The following is a 20,879-nucleotide window of genomic DNA, read 5'->3' as shown; positions in this document are numbered from 1 at the left end:
AGCTAAAAATTTACTACTGTTATGCGTTATGTTATTATTTTTATGCATCGATTTTAACCCAAAACTGAGCAGGTATTGCACATTTGCCGAGAACATCTATTAACCAAGTTTCATTGAATGTAAATTTTTGTACTTGAAATATTGGTCGAAAAGCCCAAAATAGTGAATTATTATGCATGGGACTCTAATCCAAAACTAATCAGGTCTGTGTATTGTCCTAGATCATCTATATATCAGGTTTCATTGAAACATGATTGGTTCTTGAGATATTTTGAGTTTTGATCTCCATTTCTTCAAACTGGTAATAATACAATGACCAGTTTTTTTATGGTGCTAAACTTTCTTTCGACCACAAGGTCGCTTGTTAAAACAAATTACATCAAATTAATCATAAAAATTAGAAATAAATCTAGGAGGACTTCTCAAGGTACATGTATACTAAATATGTGTATGATAGAAGTAATCTAGCTTAGTAGTTAAGACATGCATTTCAACAATGATGCATGTGTTGTCATTCAGCTTCTTATCAGATTCAGATTACAGGCCAATATACAAAATGTATCAGTTTGGAATAGATCACATGCAAACTTTTTGCCAATTATAGCATGTCCTGAATTTTCATTCAAGGACAGGGCAAATCTGATCTTTTTGACTTCTTGCAAAATACCAGCCACCACTCAATATGTAGGTACCTTGGTCAAATTTATTTATTTCATGATTATGTGGTTGATTCTTAATTTTTAGGAAATATTTGTCATTTTAGGTTAAAAATTATATTTTTGAGTTTTTCTTGAGTATGACCAGCCCAATTTCTTTGATACTTGTATGTAGGTACCTTTGGTTGGTCTATCAGATTTGTTCATTTATAGATGAAATCATTCTCTTAATTTTTGTGAAATTTTTCTGTAAAAAAATGATATTTTCAACTTCTTTAAAACCACTTTGTTTTTCATAAAAATTGGTACACAGTTTTGGTTTGGAAGATGCAAGTGCATGGAATATTTTAGCTCATGGCTGTGCTAAAAATTGGATATGAAGATTTTTTTAAATTTAAATTTAGTTTATTATAAAGTTGAATTGCCAGCAATGTATCTTTTAAATAAATGACTCTGAATTCACATTTTTATTAAGCTGATCATCTGTCTGTCATTTTGTCAGAACTTTTTAGCTTGTCGACACAGCAGAGCTGTTCATATTACTGATTGTCTGTCGTCGTCAACTTTACAATTTCAACTTCTTCTTTGAAACCGCATGTCAAAATGTGTTTTAAATTTGATAAGCAAGTACCTTGGTTGGTTATTTCTCATATTTGTTCATTTCATGTCAAAATCTCAAATTCTCTATTTTTGGTAAATATTTTTGTAATTTTTGGTAAAAAGTGATATTTTCGACTTCTTGTGAAAAGCGGCAAGTACAATTGCTTTGATATTACATATATAGGTACTACATGTGGACCTCTCTCAGATTTGTTCATTTCGTGATGATATCTTCAATTCTCCAATTTTGATGAATATTTTTGGTAAAAAGTGATATTTTTTTTAACTTGTAAAAAACAGCAGGTCTGATTGCTTTGTGTCGCATACGACTTATTTACCACTTCCGTGTCACTGAGAATGTTCTAGAACCGTACTGTGTCTGGGTGGAATATTCTAGATTTTTTTTAGAAACTGGTTGAATAAGTAATAGAACACTGTAGGAGGCAATAGAAGGTAATGGAACATTCTAGAAATTTGTAGTAAGCTCCAGACTCATTATGTATGCTGATGTAATGGTCTATTTATAGACAGTGGGTATATATAGGGGAGTTGTTCAGCACTGAGATCAGATCGGAGATCTCGTTGAATTGTATTGGAGTTTAAGTATCTAGTTATTGGAGTAGTGGAGTTTTACCGCGTTATTGTACTTGATGTTTGCAGAGTATAATAATACCAGTACCAGTTGAAACCTCATCTGTTGGCTCCGTGTTCGTATGTTATCATCGCCGCCAGGGAAGTCTTTATGTTACTGTTGCCATTTTGGTATTTGAACCATCACATAATATTACGTTACGTGTGACATTTTGATATTACACATCCCTATAGGTACTACATGTGGACCTCTCTCAGATTTGTTAATTTTGTAATGATATCTTCAATTATCTAATTTTGATGAATATTTTTGGTAAAAAGTAATATTTTTGAATTCTTGTTGAAAACAGCAAGTCAGTGGGATATAGATATTGTTCATTTTCTAATGATATCTTCAGTTCTTTAATTGAAATGTGCAACAGCGAAGCTATCTCAGCCGACAGGCTGCTTGTTATTTTTCTTATTCAAAACATTGCTGCATCTTTCAAAGTTTGTTTATCACATGATTTTGCCAATGGTAAAATGAAGTGTAAAATTGTATGAGTGACAAAATGTATTACACTTTCAAGGAATACTAACAAAGGGCAGGGTAACCAGAGCTTAACTATGTTATTTTAAAGAATGCTGTACCAATGAATTCCATATTAATCAACATACATCATGTGACATGCATGCACAAGTTTCACAATTCAATTCAGGATAGCCAAATGTCAACATTTCATTGCTATAAATGCATCAAAATCAAAAATTTCTCTCATTCTGGATTTTGTTTAAACAAAGGTCTCATACCACCAATTATCCTATCAGAGTTCATAGTCAAGGGGTGGGAAAATGAACAGATCTTTCACTTAATGAGAGAGAAAAAAGGAATAGAAAAAAAAATGTAGGTTGTTAAACTGATAAAATTTATTATATAAGCGAATGTTTTGGATTCATAAGCATAACATAAATGCTGAAATAAAAAAAATCTTTTAGAGAAAAGCTTGCACTGATTTAAAAAACAGAAATAAAAAAAACAAAAATGTTGTTTCTTATACAATAAGAAAGATTAATAAGATCTATTTTTCATATACAACTGGCTGATTGTCATCTATTTTCACATATCAATGTTGAATAATAAAATATCTTGTAATGTTCACATCAGATTGGCAAAATTCACTTAACTGAATGGTGGGTTAACTGAGGTAGGGTAAAGGCAGTGAGAACAACGTTTTGTGATTATGCCTAGTATTACACCAAATAATTAATTAGATCATTTAGGATGGGGGGGGGGCAATAAACTGGTTAAAAATTCCACTTTAAGTAATAAAACTCGCCACAAAAACTACTAGCGAGCTCCGCCCACCCTGAAGAACTGTATCTAATAAAGACAAGAAAAAAGCACATTCTTGGGGTAGAGGGCGCACTTCACTTTCCTCTACATCACTTATCATTAACAATAGTTTACATGATTTAAAATCAACAGAAAGTACAACACACAATACATAAGTGATCATTATTTTATAAAAAGGCTCCAAATATATCCAGGTATGTACATCGCCCTCAACACCAGAGTACCAGAGAGTTAAGTCAGTCGCTCAACTGAAATCAAACAGAAATAATGTTGAAATTAAAAAAAAAAAAAAAAAAAGCAGTTGAAGTCAGCTATTGATTGTAGTAAAATGTGTTTATTTGAATAATATCAAAACCATTTTAAGAATGGAGTTCTTTTGTATTTATTCTTTATCAAAGAAAGTAATTTGTTTCAGTACAGTGCACTTGATTTGTAGCATGATACAAAAAGTCATCCATGCAAAACTATTTTGGTTTTTAAAATGAATATATTAAGTTGACCTCCAGTGTCAGTAAAGGATATAGCCATTAATACTGTTGAGGGGAGGTAGTAATGTTAGAAACAACAATATTACGCAGCATCTTAGCATCAACTAAAGCCTTATGTAATTATGTGTTAAAATACTTTCTGCACCCTCCCTCCCTCACAATGGCACAGACCCTTACAGTATTTATTACTACGTGTATTGCTTCACAACACTATATTGTATATCAGGGCACACCATTGTCAATCACATGGGGGACACCAGTGACACGTCACAGCTAGAGGAAGGATGGTGAAACATTACATACAAGTGAATTAACAATTCCTCAGAAGAACATGCAAAGGATACATGCGGTGTTACCATGGTGATGCTAGTACTGATCTACAGTACTGACCTGGATTCAACCACTGTACTGTAACCATGGTACAAAGATTTGATGTAATAAAAGAAGAGGAAAAACAAAAATAAAGAAAAATGTAAACCACAAGTGTTTTGCTTCATAAAAATTATGCATTTTTTTTAAAAACTAAAAATGAAAATTATTGCAGGGAGGTATTGGACATCACACAAAAAAGGTTTTGCATGAGTTACTATGCATACTTACTAAAAGGGTTGGGACCCCGTCTTTTGCTACTTGTAGTTGTTTCCTCATCTGAAATAAGAGATGAAATACATGAGAATGAACCGTTGCTAGGTAACATGTAAGTAACCATGTGGAGTAATTATTTATTGGATCTTACCCTTATTTAGGCCGTAACAGTCCAACCACTCTGTCAGTGTGATTTTTCTGTCCTCGTCGGCATCGCAGTAACGTGAAAAACTTCGCGCACATTTCTTGGGTTTGAGCGACTTGATTTCCTTTTTAAACTTGGCCGATTCTTTCCTGTCAATCAAGTCGTTCCCGTTTAGATCCAGTTGCCGGAATTTCCACTTGGCTGTACTTTCTTTAAGAGAGTCGTTCGGGTCTGGTTCCGTGGCGCTGTAAATAGAGAGACATTGAAAAAATCGCAATATGGAGTGCTGAACTGAGAGACATTTTGTGTGGTCGCGTGAATAGATAAATATTTTCAGTGAGTATCGCATCCTGAGAAAACACCGTGGATTTTGTGTTGAACAATACCCACTCTAGTTCAGACACAAGTTCAAACCAGTTTCATACTATTTCGGCACGGCTTATGGTGAGTTCCACTGAGCCAAGAGTTGTCCAATCGTGTAACCACGGGAAGTGTTATTTGCAATTTTAAATTATTCATTGTCCGCTTACCCTTCCTGGGCGTTCATATTCTCTACCATGTCCGTCGTCAGTTTGTCAAAAAGGCTTGTGAGAAAACGTTCTTTCTTGTCCGTGGGACATCCTGAGTAAAAATAACAATAAGTTGAAACACAAACGAAAGAAGCATGTAATTGATATCTGCCATAGAGCACGCTTTCCCCGTCTAACTGCAATATGTGACTCGGGAAAGGGGGAATATGTCTCCAGCATGACATGCCGTAGTTGACGCCACGTAATCACAGCTTGAATGACTAGAAGACTAAATAAATACGAATCATTTTTTAAACATCTCTTTATCAATGAAAAACTATCACCCCTAGACGCCACATTGGGCGGTCAGAAGAGACTATAATCGCATTATTGTTTAAGTTTAGACCGGGCTATTTATATCCATGTGTTAAATAGGTATTTATTTCAATGTATTGTCAGTCTCTCTCTAAAGATTACCCCCCCCCCCTCCACCAGTCGGCCTCGTTATTATAACGATGTTCAGTTATTCGCAATCGTGTATTCACACCTGTGCCCATCGCTTATCGCAATGTCAATATATAAATCAACGCGATGGCAAGTCAGACACCCATTAAAGCAATTTATGTCGTCAACTCGCGTTTTACGAATAGTTCAGTTCTATCTGTCAGCCTTCGGGTATCGACGATATTCTAGCGCGTCTAATATGTTTCGAGGAATCCATTTCAAATCTCAAGGGAACCCAGAACTTTGGCACACTGCCCCAACCTTTGAAACTCCTAAAGCGTAAACAGATTGCTAAAAAATACCGAGTTTTTAATAAACTTGATAAAAAAAAACGTGCCCGTGCGACACACGACCGTGACATTTCCAAGAACAAGGACGGTTCAGACTGACAAAGAACTTGAAGAACTCGTTGACGTGGGGCATCGGCTAAATATCTGCGGCTCACACGAATGACTGTAAACATTTTCCATGTGAGAAACGCCGTCAAAAACCGCATAAAATAAACACCAACTTGAATGTTATTTAATATCAATATGCAGTCAACTATATATCCCCCAAGTGATGAACAATATTTACACATTACAGCGTCAATGGTGTACGTTTTAATTATAACTGACATAAACGACGTGCTATAAACGAGCGTTCAGTGAGGGCAATAGTGGTCACATTTGAATTATGCGAATACTCCGACATGTGGTAGTCAGACAAAGGTCTTGTTGTACTACGAGTAGTCGGGAACTGCTCAAGCCCCGCTAGGATACCGCCTGATTTTTTTAAAGTACGCACACGTGTAAGACGTTTTTAAGTGACGTAAATATCACATGAGCGATACGTTTTTTTTTATTCCTCCTTGTCGATAACGCAAGAATGCAGAAAACATGACACCCGGCACTTTATAGTAATCACTGTTTCTTATTAAAAAAAGGCACACACACAAAACAGATCCCCAACTCAGAATAATCGTGTACAGAGATATCATTTGAATCATATAGTTAATGGTTTAGCGAGACAAGCCCGGAAGACAAGAGATATCGTCGTCTCCGGCGCGTTATGACAACTCCCAACTCAACAAACTTCAAGATGTTTTTACACGGCTCGTAAAGCTGCGCGGAGATCAGTGTCATCACCATGCCAACAGAAATTTTTAAGGTGACGGTGTTTCCGGCCCAGGGTCTTGTACATGGATTATGAAAGCACCTGTGCCTCTCTCTCTCTCTCTCTCCAACATCGTAAATATTTATACGGTAGCTGGAAGGGGGAATTTGATTTCAAGCTGCGAGGGAAATGCGCGGAATGTGACTGACTACAGATCCCCCATCTGACAACAAATAGCTGGGGTTACGATAACAAGGCTATACCTACAAACCCAACCTGAAACTACTTAGTGGTCCTGGGTCAAAGGACATTCGCAGCACATGCCAAGACTTTTTTTTTTACTCGTATTACATCTCCGTTCAAATCCTCTATCCCGCCATGCTCTGTCCTCGATACGTGTGTGTTGTTGCGCTTGTGCGCGTGAATGTGAGAGGTAAGAGGGTGGGTTGGATGTAAGGGGAGAATGGTTTGGATGGATCGGAGTTGCGTGCGTGCGTAGGATGATTGGTGGGTGTGTGTATTGTAGGCAGACAGGTAGGTGGGTGGGTGTATGTGTATTTTTTGGGTGTGTGGTAGGTAGGTATGTTTTGGGGATTGGTGGCATGGGTTTGGACTGTTATAGTTGGGTTTGTTTTGGTTGGGTGTTAGGTAGGTGAGCAGGTAGGTATATGGATAGGTAATTTTGGTAGGTAGGTAGATAGGTAGGTAACATAAGATACTAGAGCTGTTGTCATGACAACTCGGAATAGGTACACGACAGTCGCCATCCAAGTTTTTTTTAAGAATTAAGCCCAGGTAATACGCACAGTTTTAGGATAATGTCAATGATACAACATGCTTAATCGCTAGTTGATACAATGCACTGTTCAATAACACACCACTTCATCTGCCTTATTCAACCATACCGTGACGTATTCTAAGATACGTGGTTCAGCACAGACAATTACTTGTAATCTTTCAATGTCGCAAGAGACTTGGAGTCATGTGACACACACTTAACCATATTATTTAGTGGGGAGTAAAAGACCTTTTAAAATGATATGGCTGAAAATATTCGTATATATTTGGTTGCATGTGTCGCTTGTCGGCGGTACGGAACCACAGTATAGAAATTTCCAGCTACATTCTTCAGGAAGATAACTTTGGTCATGGTTGAAGACTTGTAATGCTAGTAAGCCGGAAACGTGATTCAACCAAAACCTAAGGGGAATGAAATTCTGCCAATATTCGTCCCACAATTTGAAATAATATCTCAACCAGTATCCGTCCTGCACGTTCTCTTGAAATTTCCTAAAACTGTTATTCTAATAGGTTTGATCGAGTGTTGTACTTGTGGTGCGGCTTAGAACTAATTGATTGGATAAGCTCACCAATAGTTTTTATTATATAACTGTATTTAAATAAAACGGCAAATAATTATTCATCTTCATTGGCGCATGTTGATATAGTAAATTATATTTTTCTCTCGAAATAATGAACTGGGTACATGTATAAGAACGGCCGTTTTGAATTACATATACATACCGCTAATTCAGTATTAAGTGCGTAAATACGTGGGCCTTGATCAAAGCATGGAACTATAATCAAAGCCTAAGAAATACGAAGATTGAACAATTTCGGGTTATGATAAATCATAATCCCCTCTTTATGTTGCCCACATTGCCCTTTTTACATAACGACTAAGTACGATGGATAGCTTACGTAGCAGTTTTCTCTTCAAGTGTATGAGGTCCATCTGTGCGACATCGGTGCTGGGAGGTGAAGCATGTGGTTTATTTGGTTTTGCAGCAACATAGAACGGCCATTCCATCATGGCAGTAGGAGACAACCTACCTTTCATATCCCTGTCCGGTACTTTCGGCGTGTTGCTGGTCCCACACTCCGGCATTTCATATTGGGTCGACGTTCCTGGTATTGGCCGCCCCGTATCGACCAGTACGCACCAACAATATTGCGTCGCAGCGTGACATTGTGCCGCCCGGAATTTACCGTCCGACGTGCACTCAGGTATAAAAATATCGGCGTCCGGTGCGGTTTCAGCTTCTGCTAAAGCCACTTGTCTGTCGATCTGACAAGAATGCTCTGTAATAACAAAAATACCAATAATAGTAATACGGAAATAATATTTTCTGGTTATCAAATTTAACAAGACATGAATGTCACACAGTCCCCGTAATTTAATTATAAAATACTCATGTTAAAATAATACATGGAACATCTGCAAACAGTTGAATTAATATGTACTCTATGTGGGTACAACTCATCATAAAGTGGTTTCCCTTAATCTAGTATTGTATTGATAACTGAAAACTTCCATTGACCCATGTCCAAAATCTCAGAGTACACAAGTGCAACCAAACTGTGTCTCATACATGTATACATGCTCAAGAAACTGCATTCATAAATCCGAGTAAACCTTGATGTACCTTTAATAACAACTTGACTTCTTTGTTAATTCAGGGCTTTGTATATTACCAGGACCTGGGTTTGTTTCAGTACCACCACTATAATTCCCATCAAAATGTAGCCCTGACACCCCTCTACAGTTTCCACTGAGACTCGTAATGATACGACCCATTTATCCACGAGCCCTGACAACTGAGGCTATATTTAGACCACATGTGTCAATGTGCCTGGCCAAGATTTATAAACAGTAACTGTAAAGTGTTTTCACTGATATTCAACTTCGTGACCTGGTATTTCAGTGATGGCCCTTTATAATGGAATGCCATTTTTACAGTTTAAAGATATAATATACAACAACATTTCTGACCACTTTTTTCAAGATTTCAGCGTTAATTTTTCATAAAACCAAACAAAAACCAGACTGTCTTCCATTTTTGTCACTGATTCAGATCAAGATCATGACATCACTGAAAACCCTAGCATTACAATCTAAGCGAATTATTTATTCTGAGCATGCTCAGTTGTTGACGGGAGAGGTAATTTTGGATGAAAATCATTAAAATGACCCACTAAAAATTTAATGGATGTAGAGATGTAATGGAAACGTCACAGATGGAAACCCGAAATAAGAAACTATACTCCCCTTTTCAGTCTGCACCTGAAACGGGGAATAAAAAGTGGGCTACAGACTAACTGAATTACAAATTGAATACATTTCACATTAGACTTGACTGATAAGGACAGGATACGTTCTTGGTGACCAGGCGATGTACACCGGGCGACCGACAGGAGCATATGTCTACATCAGTTTATGTTAACGGGACGAGGTGAATGCGAGTGGGTCTGCGTGAAAGGTATCACCTATAAAATCATCCTGTACTCACCTTTGATCGGAATAAGCGGAACTTGTGGAGTTTGCCGATCAACAAGAGTAGGCTCATCGCTGATACGCTCTGGTTTCGTCTCTGGTTCCTCTACATAGGTTAAAAAGATATGATATAGTTACTGTGATATGTTCACGGTGTGACGTTTGTCATTCTATACACAAATTAGAAATGTTCGATCACGCACACAACTGTTCGAAAACGTGCTATGTTTTTTTACTGATTAATAACAGATAAAAAACGCATGTTATCATTGTTATGGGCGACCAAGAAAACAGGTATACGTTATTTTACGATATATCAGTAATGCATGAATAATGCAGTAAAAAATACTCACCTATTTCCGGGGGAATTTCACTGGGCACGGGTTGTGGTTCTGTGATCACTCCCTCTGCGTTAAGAGAAAGGAATAATCGAAACGAGACTACATTTACAAAGGTAACCAAACCGAATATGAAGCCTAAACCTACGAAATACTCTTGCACTTGCCCGGCACAAAAGAACATGGCTCTTCATCTAAAAAAAAACTTGAAATGGTAAGAGAGTTTTTTTTCACGATGAAGAGCCACGGGGTTCCCTCCCTATCTTTGTTATATCTAATTTATAAAGGATATAGTGAAGACGGGAAGGTGTTTTTTTTCTTTAAATTAAAATCGGGCGTAGTCGATTTGCACGGACATCCTCGTCTTGCAAACATTGATTAACCATGTAAAATTCAAGTTCAAGTTAACTAATCGATTTATTTATTTATTTGATTGATTGATATACAGGTATTAGTTATGAAGAAGGTTAAGATGAGACATACCTTGATACATGCATTGATTGGGTCACGTGACAAATACTGAGAAAAATTAACACACACATATATATATGTAATAGAGAGGAGGTAGCGTTATCTGTTGAATCTATGATACTTTTGGGAGAAAAACAAATCTACATAAATCAGTATTAGATGAACACGTTAATACGTACAGGAAAAGTTTGTGTTTTAGACAAAATCCGCGGTAAGAGGGGGGTAAAAAAGGGGTTGGGTCGGGTTGGATCAAAGGACAAACTACTACTCTCTGTTTCATCTTCTGTATCATATGCTAGTATAGCATAGTTAATTATGAGTGATGTCACTCGCGTTGGCTAATTTTACAGGCGAATCCACTCAAGCAAGGTATATCGGTTTATAGATGTTTGACATTAATGCCCGAATCGAACCAATCAGAATAAGTGTGTGATTGACGTCATTGGTTTGTACACATTTCCTCGATAGAGGGACTGTGGTTTGTATGATCAAATTTAAAACAAATCATGTCGGCATCGGATATTGTATGTTTCAAGGTTTTTTAAGGTTGTACAACGTCTACGTCCAGTACATCTGGTTGTGAACATGTATACCGAGAAACTTGTGTTTCAGCCAATCACAACATATTATTTGGATTTGAATGAAACGCAAACGCCGTTGTGTCTAATTTATTTATATGTTATCTGTAACATACTTATCTCCGCCTTAGTGGAATCCCGTGTAAAGAACCACATGAAAAGAACAGAGAAGAAAGAGAGAGCAACAACGGTGGATGAACAAAAACTCGTCTACAAATGATAAAATGGCGGTCGGTCAAGTACAAGCTTAGACGGAGGTACATAAATGACTTACTGTTATCCACCCCTAGGCACACCGCCCATTCACCGTTCGTGATGCTGCCATCTTGGTCCAAGTCGCAATACTTGGCAAAATTTCGAGCGCAAGTTCGAGGCTCGACGATTTTTTTAATCATTTTAGTGATGGTTTTCAACTCTTTTTTATCGAGTTCGCTGTCAGCGTTCGTATCAAGTTCGGAAAATTTCCAGTCTATAACATTTTGGTTTACCGAATCCACGTGTTCGTCGATTGCCGACAGTGCCTGCAGGCTCGGGTTTCCTTCGTACTCTTCGTCATTTGCCGCTGGTGGTTTCGTTGGCAGTCTTGCGTATTCGTCTTTGAATATGGATATTAGGTTGTTGTTGAAGACTTGTCTCTCCGACTGGCTACAACCTGTAAATAAAGAGTGGAAACCACAGAGAGTTATTATAGCAGAAAATAATCAAATACGAAAGTAACAACTTAAGGTGGAAAGGAATATGAATACGTTTTTTTTTTGTGCGTGCATGTTAAATGGATTCGGGAAAGTAACCAATAACCGAACAACGTTCACTCATGTAATTATATGGGACTTGTATCTCGATTCATATCGCCAGGTGTGCATTCACTGCAGACTAAAAAAAACACAGTTACCATTTATTATTGCTATAATAATGTAAGTATTATTAATATTAATGCTAAAAGATGCAGCATTATTAGTGTTTAAATTGAATACTATGACGTCATTTTACGTGAGTATCCAAGGCAAGCCAGCCAGCCAGCTAAATATAGCCTGTGCACCTGCATTCGGGCAACTAGCTTTGATTAGTATTGATAGTAAATATTGCAAGCAAACTACCGTCTCTGCTCAAGGTTATAAAGCGTTCATTGGGAGTTGTGATGGTAGCATGCATGGTGACCATAACACTGCTGCTAACCAACACACTCAGGTGCACACATTCTTCACACAAACACGCGCAGCGGTAAAAGCGGCAGGCGATGAATGAAACCGGGTAGCAAAAAAAAACAAAAAAACACGTGAGAATGCATGGAACTATTGCAGTATAAGCGGAGAGAGAAAAAGTACAATGACGTTTTGCAGGCTTTCTTTTTTTTTACCTTTATTCCTGTGTGCAGACTTTCCCTGTCTACTGTTTGGTCGGCCTAATAAAGCAGAACAACACTAGTCACAGTACAGCACAGTACAGTACATTGCCAATAAACACAGACTTTATTTGTGGGGGACATAACCTACTGGATAGGTATATAACAAAACAAGCGCACTTATTTTTCAACGGAACAGCGCCCAAATCGTGAAGTTTGCTTAGTATAGTTAGTAATGTGCTTTAACACGTTAGTATCCTGATGTTTACTCTTCGTTTTTAAATAACGTACTAACTTACTGTCGTCTGCGTTACAATGCGGTTGTTGGTAACGCACAGATGACCCCGGTATGGGCTTCCCTTGGTCAGTCACACACCAACAGTAACCGGTGGATGCATAGCATTGGACCTCCCTAAAACTGCCCTCCTCGGTGCACTCTGGTATGAACAGACCCGCCTGGCGACCCTGGTTTGCCTGTTCTTGGTTGTATTTTCTTTCAGCCTCACACCTCGACGACTCTATACAAAACAGTTAGGATAATACAAGTTTGGTGGCATCAATTCGATTAAAGCATAGAAGCGTTCATTTTAAATTGCGAAAATAAAGGCATGGTGTAACCGTATTGGACATCGTTGCCATGGTTATTAGAAACACATGTGCGACTGAGCAATGATAGTGATCCGACACATTATTCTAGTGATAGATTTGTATTGTAAATGCATGTGTTACCTTGGCAGACTCCTTTATGTTGTATTTCAGCTGTACTGCCCCGACATCTGGCTCGCATCAGTTCGCATCTTGAGCCGTAAGTGCGTCCATCGCTTCCACATACCGCCCTCTGCACTACCGTAGAACAGTCTTCATTGCACTCATCGCTGCGATCATCATCATTGCCAATGGGAAACTGATGGGTGATAATTAATTGATAATTAATAAATAAATCTATCCATTTATCTACGCATGTTAAGTCGAAGTTAGTTCAAACATTGTGACAGGAAAATGCTTCGAATATCTATACACTTTACTAAAGCTGTGCAATATATATACGTCTCATTTGTTTTAGGTACATAGTTGTCCTGTATTAGATTTTACTATTACTATTGCAATATAAGATCTACTAGTTACTGGGTCTGTTGTTCTCCTACCGTTGTTGAAGAGTGACGTACGAGTTCAAGCGTATGGCAATCCGTTAGCAGGATAGTTATTGTACCATAGTGATATATATGGAAATTGACGGACTGCGCGACTCGTGTTTGCTAGCACCGCTGATTTTGTGAAATTTACACGTTTGTTCGTCAAAAAAGCTATTTACCAGCGAGGGTTCGAGTGTTTTCGCTTGAACGTAATCTTCAATGCTGGTCAAGAAGACTACGTAACACGTGTTTTCACATGTGAATCTTGTATAAATCTGGTGATACATGCCCATATATCAATTGATATACCGGTACATGTATATATACCGTCCTAATAAATACGATATTATACGAACTTTTAGATCACCTTCCGATAACTATTTTATTTAATAAATACAAAAAGTGTATAAACGCGTGTAACCTAAAAAAAATAAGACATAAACTGACGGCTAACTTGAAATTTGGAAAATTTAATATGAACAAACGTTTTCCTTCGCGGTAATTAAAAAAAACTGTCAATTATACCAAAAATGATATTATATATATAGTAAGCTGTGCTGCAAATTTTCTATGAAATATCAATGATACCAATAACAATTACGTTTTAAATATAAACAAAATCGTCAGAAGCGTGTTCTACATGGCAACGCATACTCTCTGGTCTGATGCCCTAACGTGGTTTCCCCTATAGGTACAATATATTTAAGCTCGCAGAATAGCTTTTTTTGGGGGGGGGGGCGTAAATATGATTTTTTTTTGCAATCCATTATCACAGATTCTGTAAAAATTACACGTTTTGTGTGCCTACTTGATGAATTTCGCCCCATTTTCTGTACAAAATTTGTCTGCGGTAAATTAGTTTGGTGAATTTTTCTGAAGTTAGCTGTATATTTTCACATCTGAAGTTAGCAAGGTCATAAAATTAATATATCGCCTCTGCTGAACGTAGGCCGGACGGGTACATTCGGTATCATGACATCTCATTGGATAATTAGCCAATGGTGACACATATGCTAAATAAGTATATTTACCTAATATATTGGTTAATGATATATATATACTAGTAGATTATACCGTCTATACCATGGTCGCAGCTACACTCTGCCGTTATGCATAGGTATTTCAACAGAACATTAAATTTTACTATTTGTTCCAAGGCGAACGCATTTGCCCCGAGACTCTTTTTTATACGATCTAACAATGTTCATACTAAATAACTGGTTGTTTTTTGTTGTCTTTTAAATAATGCGAATGGGAATAACAGGATGTGCCAGATTCGGGTTGTTTATGGATACGACGAATAAGACCAAAGGGCACGTGTTACGGGATACGTGGAAATAGACACGACAAAGTCGTTTTAAACGTAACGAAGGACAGACTGTGACTTGCAACTTGCAAAATAACCGGATTGGCTACTGTCCGTGATTGGTGCTTTACTCAACGGTACATAGAGTTATTAAAGGCCGTAAAGCGTCAGAAGAACTCGGACGGAGAAGGGTTTATATTAAGGGGCTCGTACTGGGTAGTACGCACGGGCGCTATAACAGCGACCGTAATTGCTTGCGATAAATTAGTATTTGTGCTGTAATGCAATACTCTGTGTTTATGCTTTTCGTACAATATAATAATAAATATACCCAGTATTTCAAACATAAATAGGGACATAGTTGAACAGTGTCGCGACTTGTATCTTGTCGGCGGTGGCTACGAATACATATACTGGCAATAGAGTAGACGATCGAGTCATACTGGCTTAACTTAAATCACAGTTCAGTTTGTACGATGTTCAGTTTGTCGACAACAGTTTACATGCAGGTCGATTACCTTCCTATTCTCGACCCGTATCAATTTATTTGATGTTAGTGTGAACTGTGTTAAAAGGAAGAACACGTTTAACTCACACAACTCGACAATCAACCCAGTGAGCCTGTGAGTGACTGAGTGGCCAGGTCAATAGCGTTTGACTGCGCTGGGCTGACAAAACAGGTGTGAATTTCGTATAGAATTCCTTAATAGTGGGGTGGTTGGCGGTTGCCATTGAAAGAAGACGAATGAGTGACATTTATATGCATCGGTATAGCCAGACAGTTGCTCTCCTTAAGAATCGACTGAAGTAGATCCTCCACTCTGTGTAAATCGAGGAACACTGCATATTTACAAAACAAACCACGGGAATGGTGGATCGAATGCCTACGAACAAAACAAGGACTTGCCGAGCAGCTGCGTTTGCAGGACCGCGTGTAGCCAGTGTAGTTGTGTGTTTTTGTGTCGGACAGTCGTCCTTGTTGCACCGACCGTGTTGAATAATGCATGTATTGTGAGGTAAACTTTTAGTCCCGAATCTTGCTTGCGGTGGTGGGCCCTTAATTGAGATGCTATACCACAGTATGCAACATACAAAAGGGAAAGAATGCAAACTGCTGCGCTGATTGTAAAGTGGTTCGTTTATAGTAGGAAAAGCCGTTTATTGATATAATTGCGCCGCTTATTTGCAAGCTATACTCCCATCTTTTCACTGCAAATAAACATCGCTTCGGTTGGGATTCTCTGAGTCCATGCTGTCGACTGGGCCTTGCAATATTGAACCATTTTTTTCACAAAATATAACGCCTAGCAAGGTATTTTCCATAGTCTGTTTACAGTTCCGAATGGTGAAAAATGTGCTGGTAATAATATCGAGAGGTTTGGTCGCGCTCCATCAAAAGCACTTGAGCCGTATAAAGTGGACACCTACAGCGTGATGTCTAACATAGTCGCAAAGTTTACAAGACTACCAAAGAATTCGACTTGTATGAACTGTTGCATTTATAATGCAACCCGCCATCCACAAACATAAGCTCGGCTAACTGTTGGCCGGTTGACACATGGAAGTATACATAAAAACACAAACTAAATAACACAATAATAATCGACCTCTTCGCTGACTCGGCGATCTAAAAAAAGGGAGGGTAGACATTATCAACTCATACTTACCCGGCTCCCAAACAATGGATTGGCTATTACCCCTGCTATTGTTACACACGAAATGTACAGCCATAAATATCTCATGATACAACACTGCAGTCAGTTCAACACCACACACAGAACAACAAACTTCCGACTCGGCTCGGCTGGCTGGCTGGCTGGCTGGCTGGCTTAGCTAGCTAGCTGGCTGTTCGTCTGGTCGGCTGATTTTATACAGTCCTCTTCCCTAAACCGTCACATAGACAAATCGTCTGAGCGAGTTAAATTAACAGCGACGTGATCCTGGATTTGGATTCCAATATTGGTCAGTGGGGCAGCGATGTGATGGACGTAGAGTAGCCAGTGATTGTGTCATTGGGCATTTCAGTGGTAGTATTATCCGCACAAACGGGAAGAGACAGCGTACAGCAACTGGCCGGCCAAGCGAGTGAAACCTATTGAGGTTATTTGATCATCCTGTCAGTTGGCGTTGGACACAGTTGATTGGTTGCCGTGTGTTGGCCCAATATACAAATTAATTTGGAATGCCAGTCACCACGTACCCTTCCAACGCTGTCAACTGCTTGATAAAGCAGCAAAACACATCAATCATCACACCTTCTTCATTGTGATGTAAATTATGACAAATCGTATTGTGACTTGGCTGTTAAGTGGCTGCACATATAATAGATGACCGAGTAATCTCATTCACAAGTGAGCCCCGTTCATCGTCCACGGTTTACCCTTTTTCTAAGTTACTAGCTGTAACGCCACTGATCTACTCACGCTTGCCTAAATTCCCATTGTCCCGTGCTCAGACGCTGGTCATGAAACATGGCCCCAGGATGCGAGTCAATTGTTTAGTAAGCTGCTTGTATACGAATAATTCTTTTTTTTGTTTTATTCTGCGATCCCCGGGGTTTATACCCAGACCACACATCACGTGGTGCGCGTCAATACTACTTTGTAAACATGGGCCAAATTTTAATCCTTCAAAAATATATCACTCCTTACTCAGATCATGGAGCTTTTTTTAGCTCCATGCTCAGATTGTAAACGCTATCGCAAGGTGATATCTGCAAACTCGACGGAGTTGTTTTTGTTGTTTTTTGTTTTTTTCTAACGAGTAGTGGCATGAGCTAGTACTGTATTCTGTGGCTAGTCACTCGTGCAGATTAATCACTTCAGTCGGGAACCGTTGTAACAATACAAAGGCCCGAAGTGGCATAGATCACGGAAAGCAGAACAATGTTCTAATTGAAGGCAAGGGGATTAGTGAGCTAAGAATAAGGATGCCGCAAAGTGATTTATTGTTTCAAGTGGCCTCCATTACATCAGCCAGTTGTAAAACACTTGTCTACACTTCTGAGAAGAAAAACATTCTAAAGGGTTGCAGAAACATTGAAACAAATTCATTGAGGACATTGTGATTTGTTTTGGCGACTTCAATCTGGAAGCTCAATAGACGAGAAACATATTACAGTCTTCGAAACACAGGACATGTTGTACAACTATTACAAGAGGTCGGTCACAATGTGACGTATTCTGTTGATGCCTGGGGTTTCATCACAAAACCCATTGTAAACACTGTTTACATTATTAATCTGTCTTTTGTTTTTAATGTAATTTTAATTCAGTTACTGATTTGTCGTAAGATTTGCGCTTAAACGGAGATCCCCTGATAAGAAGATACGATACAATTTCACACATTGTGTACATAGAGCTCCGTGTTGTGTGTAGTTACATCCCCTCTATAGAGGGACTGTGGTGTAGGAACACAGTTCCCCTATTAAAAAGGGGCCGTGCTCGCAGCTATGTGTTTTAGCTCCATGCTAATAGCATTACTATAACATAGGGATACTCCTGTTTTGGAACGGTTGCAAAACCATTTGATCAAAGAAAAAACATTGTTTCGACTTTTTGCAATGTTCCAGTCGTCCTTTCAACCCATTAGTGCAATTAGCTGTAGGATTAGGGTGACCATGGATGTAACAAATATATGTTTAACATGTTTATATATTCTAACGATGTTTTTTTAGCAGTGTTATCAGTGGATGTCAGCAGAGGATCACCCAAAGCCCCGATAACATGTGTTGTGATTAGCGATGTAAGTGTACTATATTAAACGTGATTTCATGGCGCTATTTTAAAGCGCGGTGGTCGTCGTGCAGCGCGTGTTCGAATTTCATGTAAATAAACAATGTATTTTGCACGCGTTGTATACGTCGCTATGAGTCCCACATCGAACAGGACGCGTCACCTGCGCACGCGCGGGAATTGAGTCCCAAGCGACGATAACAACGCATGCTAAAATGCAAAGGCTCATGGCTGAACGCTTGCAGTGTTTGTAAACAATGACACGCTATGGCCATCTGACGTATGCGCACATGTTTTCAGGTAAATCACGGTTACTAGAAGAATTGTTCTTCTCGTAACCGTGGGTAAACGTTCGAATTATAGTACCACGAATTCCATGAAATATGTCGTGGCTTTGTACAAATTTGGTTAAAACAGAATCGTTGACGGCGCGAAATCAAATTTTGCACTACTGAGCATGCCACATATAATAGATAATATTTGGCAATTGTTGTCCTAAGTAACTTTTCAAAATAGCTAGACGTTTATTGTGTATACGTTCGAATGATCATGAGTTGCCATAGAAGGCGTGGTGCGTAGTTACAGTATTTATTTTGCGCGACGGTAGGAATCACGAGAAGCGGTCACGTGGTCGCAGTTTACGTGAACCCGCTGATGACACACAATGCATAATAACAACAATTTGCAGAGTTGCTACGGCAACTACGTGTTTGTACACTCATATGTAGAATAGAATATTGTTGTTTTGCTTTCTCATAACCTTAAATCTTATTATATATATTGTTTTCAAAGTTTATTTTGTACTTGTATATATTCAAGCTGAAAAATGACGGATTGTCGTTTCACATACACAACCACTCGAGTATTTTTCCATAGTGTTAATATAACTGAGTTCAGTGACAGGGAGAAGACATGTACCACTACAAAAATGTGCTGCATAACGAACTTATTTTAGAGGGCATACTACTTGGTTTCAGTATCGACACTAGGTGGCGATGTTTGTGAACATAAATTACAAAATGTATGTGTCGTGTTTTTTTTCTTTTAATTTGCTAAAGCACGAGAAACCGCATCTTCGATCGATCATCGCCTCACCACTACCAACTTATTTGTGCATATCAGCGAGTGTGTATAGAAGTCCGATCTCAAGTTGGCAATTCGAATATCCCGCCATTTTGTTTCATGTCCATTGACATATGCAACACCAATTTCAATTGGGTGTATCTTTTACAGGCCCTCTAAGTCTATGTGTTTTCCGAAGCCAAATAAGACACGGTTCTTGCTAGAATGACGCACGACTTCGTGACGGCGTTGGTTCACATATAGTTCGCGAAACCATGCGATTCGGGCAATGGATACATATACATACTAGTAGTACCATAGGGACTGTGATAGTACACAGGCGTCATTGATGGTGAATTATATCATATGAGAACAGTCTGTGAAAATTGAGCCCACTGTTAATCATCATGTTCTAAGTTGACGAATGACCCCTTAAATATTTGTCATTTCAAAGACTTTGACTAGGAAGACGGCCAATATTTTTTTTTTTAAATCTGCAGTTCTTTTTTTTTAGAGACCAATATCCAACTTAGAAAAAAATATTTTTTTTAAATAAATACAATCAGCATGCGATTTTGTGCATGTTATAGAGGTATCAGAATTTGTTTTATATACATTTATAAAATAGTTATAACACATTTGTCCCATCTTCCCATTTCATTAAAAAAAAAAAAAATCTTCGTTATAGAATCCATTTGGTAACTCGGATTTCCCTGAGTTTCTTCTGTCATCTTAAACACGTTATGATTGGTTCAGTAGTTTTTAACTATAATGAAATATAAGATTTATAAATATTTATATAAAAAAAAATTCATACCTTGATGAAATACACAGTTATATTATCTTTATTCTTATTACATTTCTAAATGAATTTCTTCCCTACAATTCTATCGGTTGATGTTGCGTTTGTATATGTATCAAGAATTATTTTAGTAGACCCGACATATACTTCAGGACGCGCAGTCTGAGGGCGCTATATTATTGGATGGTAAGTCACTGTACAAATGTATATTAGTAACCGGGACGAGTAATCAAAACTATACCTTGAAGCTGGATCCCAGGGCACATGCTCTCTATCAATGAAGGTACCTTCCATGTTTTATAATAAAAAAAATATGGCGAAAGATTTGATTTG

At 38.2% G+C, this 20,879-nt stretch overlaps 1 protein-coding gene across 5 annotated transcripts; it reads right to left on the bottom strand.

Moving 5' to 3' along the window:
• Nucleotides 1–3,232: 3,232 nt before the first annotated feature.
• On the bottom strand, nt 3,233–17,093 carry LOC100374767 (SPARC-related modular calcium-binding protein 1). Of its 5 annotated transcripts, none has more exons than XM_085491452.1 (12): nt 16,616–17,093; nt 13,239–13,413; nt 12,809–13,027; nt 12,525–12,569; nt 11,442–11,819; nt 10,134–10,220; nt 9,797–9,886; nt 8,340–8,588; nt 4,929–5,019; nt 4,405–4,643; nt 4,269–4,316; nt 3,233–3,428 (listed from the first exon to the last, which is right to left on the bottom strand). In XM_085491452.1, the coding sequence occupies exons 1-12, from the start codon at nt 16,688–16,690 to the stop codon at nt 3,412–3,414; spliced, it is 1,713 nt and encodes a 570-aa protein (XP_085347578.1). In that variant the 5' UTR covers nt 16,691–17,093; the 3' UTR covers nt 3,233–3,411. The 5 variants fall into 5 exon arrangements, with proteins under 5 accessions (XP_085347578.1, XP_006814758.1, XP_085347586.1 ...); XM_006814695.3 differs by having other exon boundaries at nt 10,134–10,187; nt 16,616–17,092; XM_085491460.1 differs by lacking the exon at nt 16,616–17,093 and adding an exon at nt 14,674–14,783.
• Nucleotides 17,094–20,879: the final 3,786 nt, after the last annotated feature.

Source organism: Saccoglossus kowalevskii, chromosome 2, assembly GCF_978046115.1.
Source record: "Saccoglossus kowalevskii chromosome 2, keSacKowa6.1, whole genome shotgun sequence".
Classification (NCBI taxonomy): Eukaryota; Metazoa; Hemichordata; class Enteropneusta; family Harrimaniidae; genus Saccoglossus; species Saccoglossus kowalevskii.
Note: the sequence above shows the minus strand (reverse complement) of the source record. Positions and strands in the feature narration are given on the sequence as shown.

Excerpts from the sequence above, each read along its gene's own strand:
- LOC100374767 (XM_085491452.1), bottom strand. The coding sequence starts at position 16,690 with ATGAGATATTTATGGCTGTACATTTCGTGTGTAACAATAGCAGGGGTA. Across the intron at positions 10,221-11,441 it reads GTGCCTAGGGGTGGATAACA|TCTCGTTTCGATTATTCCTT; the intron begins GTAAGTCATTTA and ends TTGTAAATGTAG. Across the intron at positions 4,317-4,404 it reads CTGTTACGGCCTAAATAAGG|ATGAGGAAACAACTACAAGT; the intron begins GTAAGATCCAAT and ends CTCTTATTTCAG.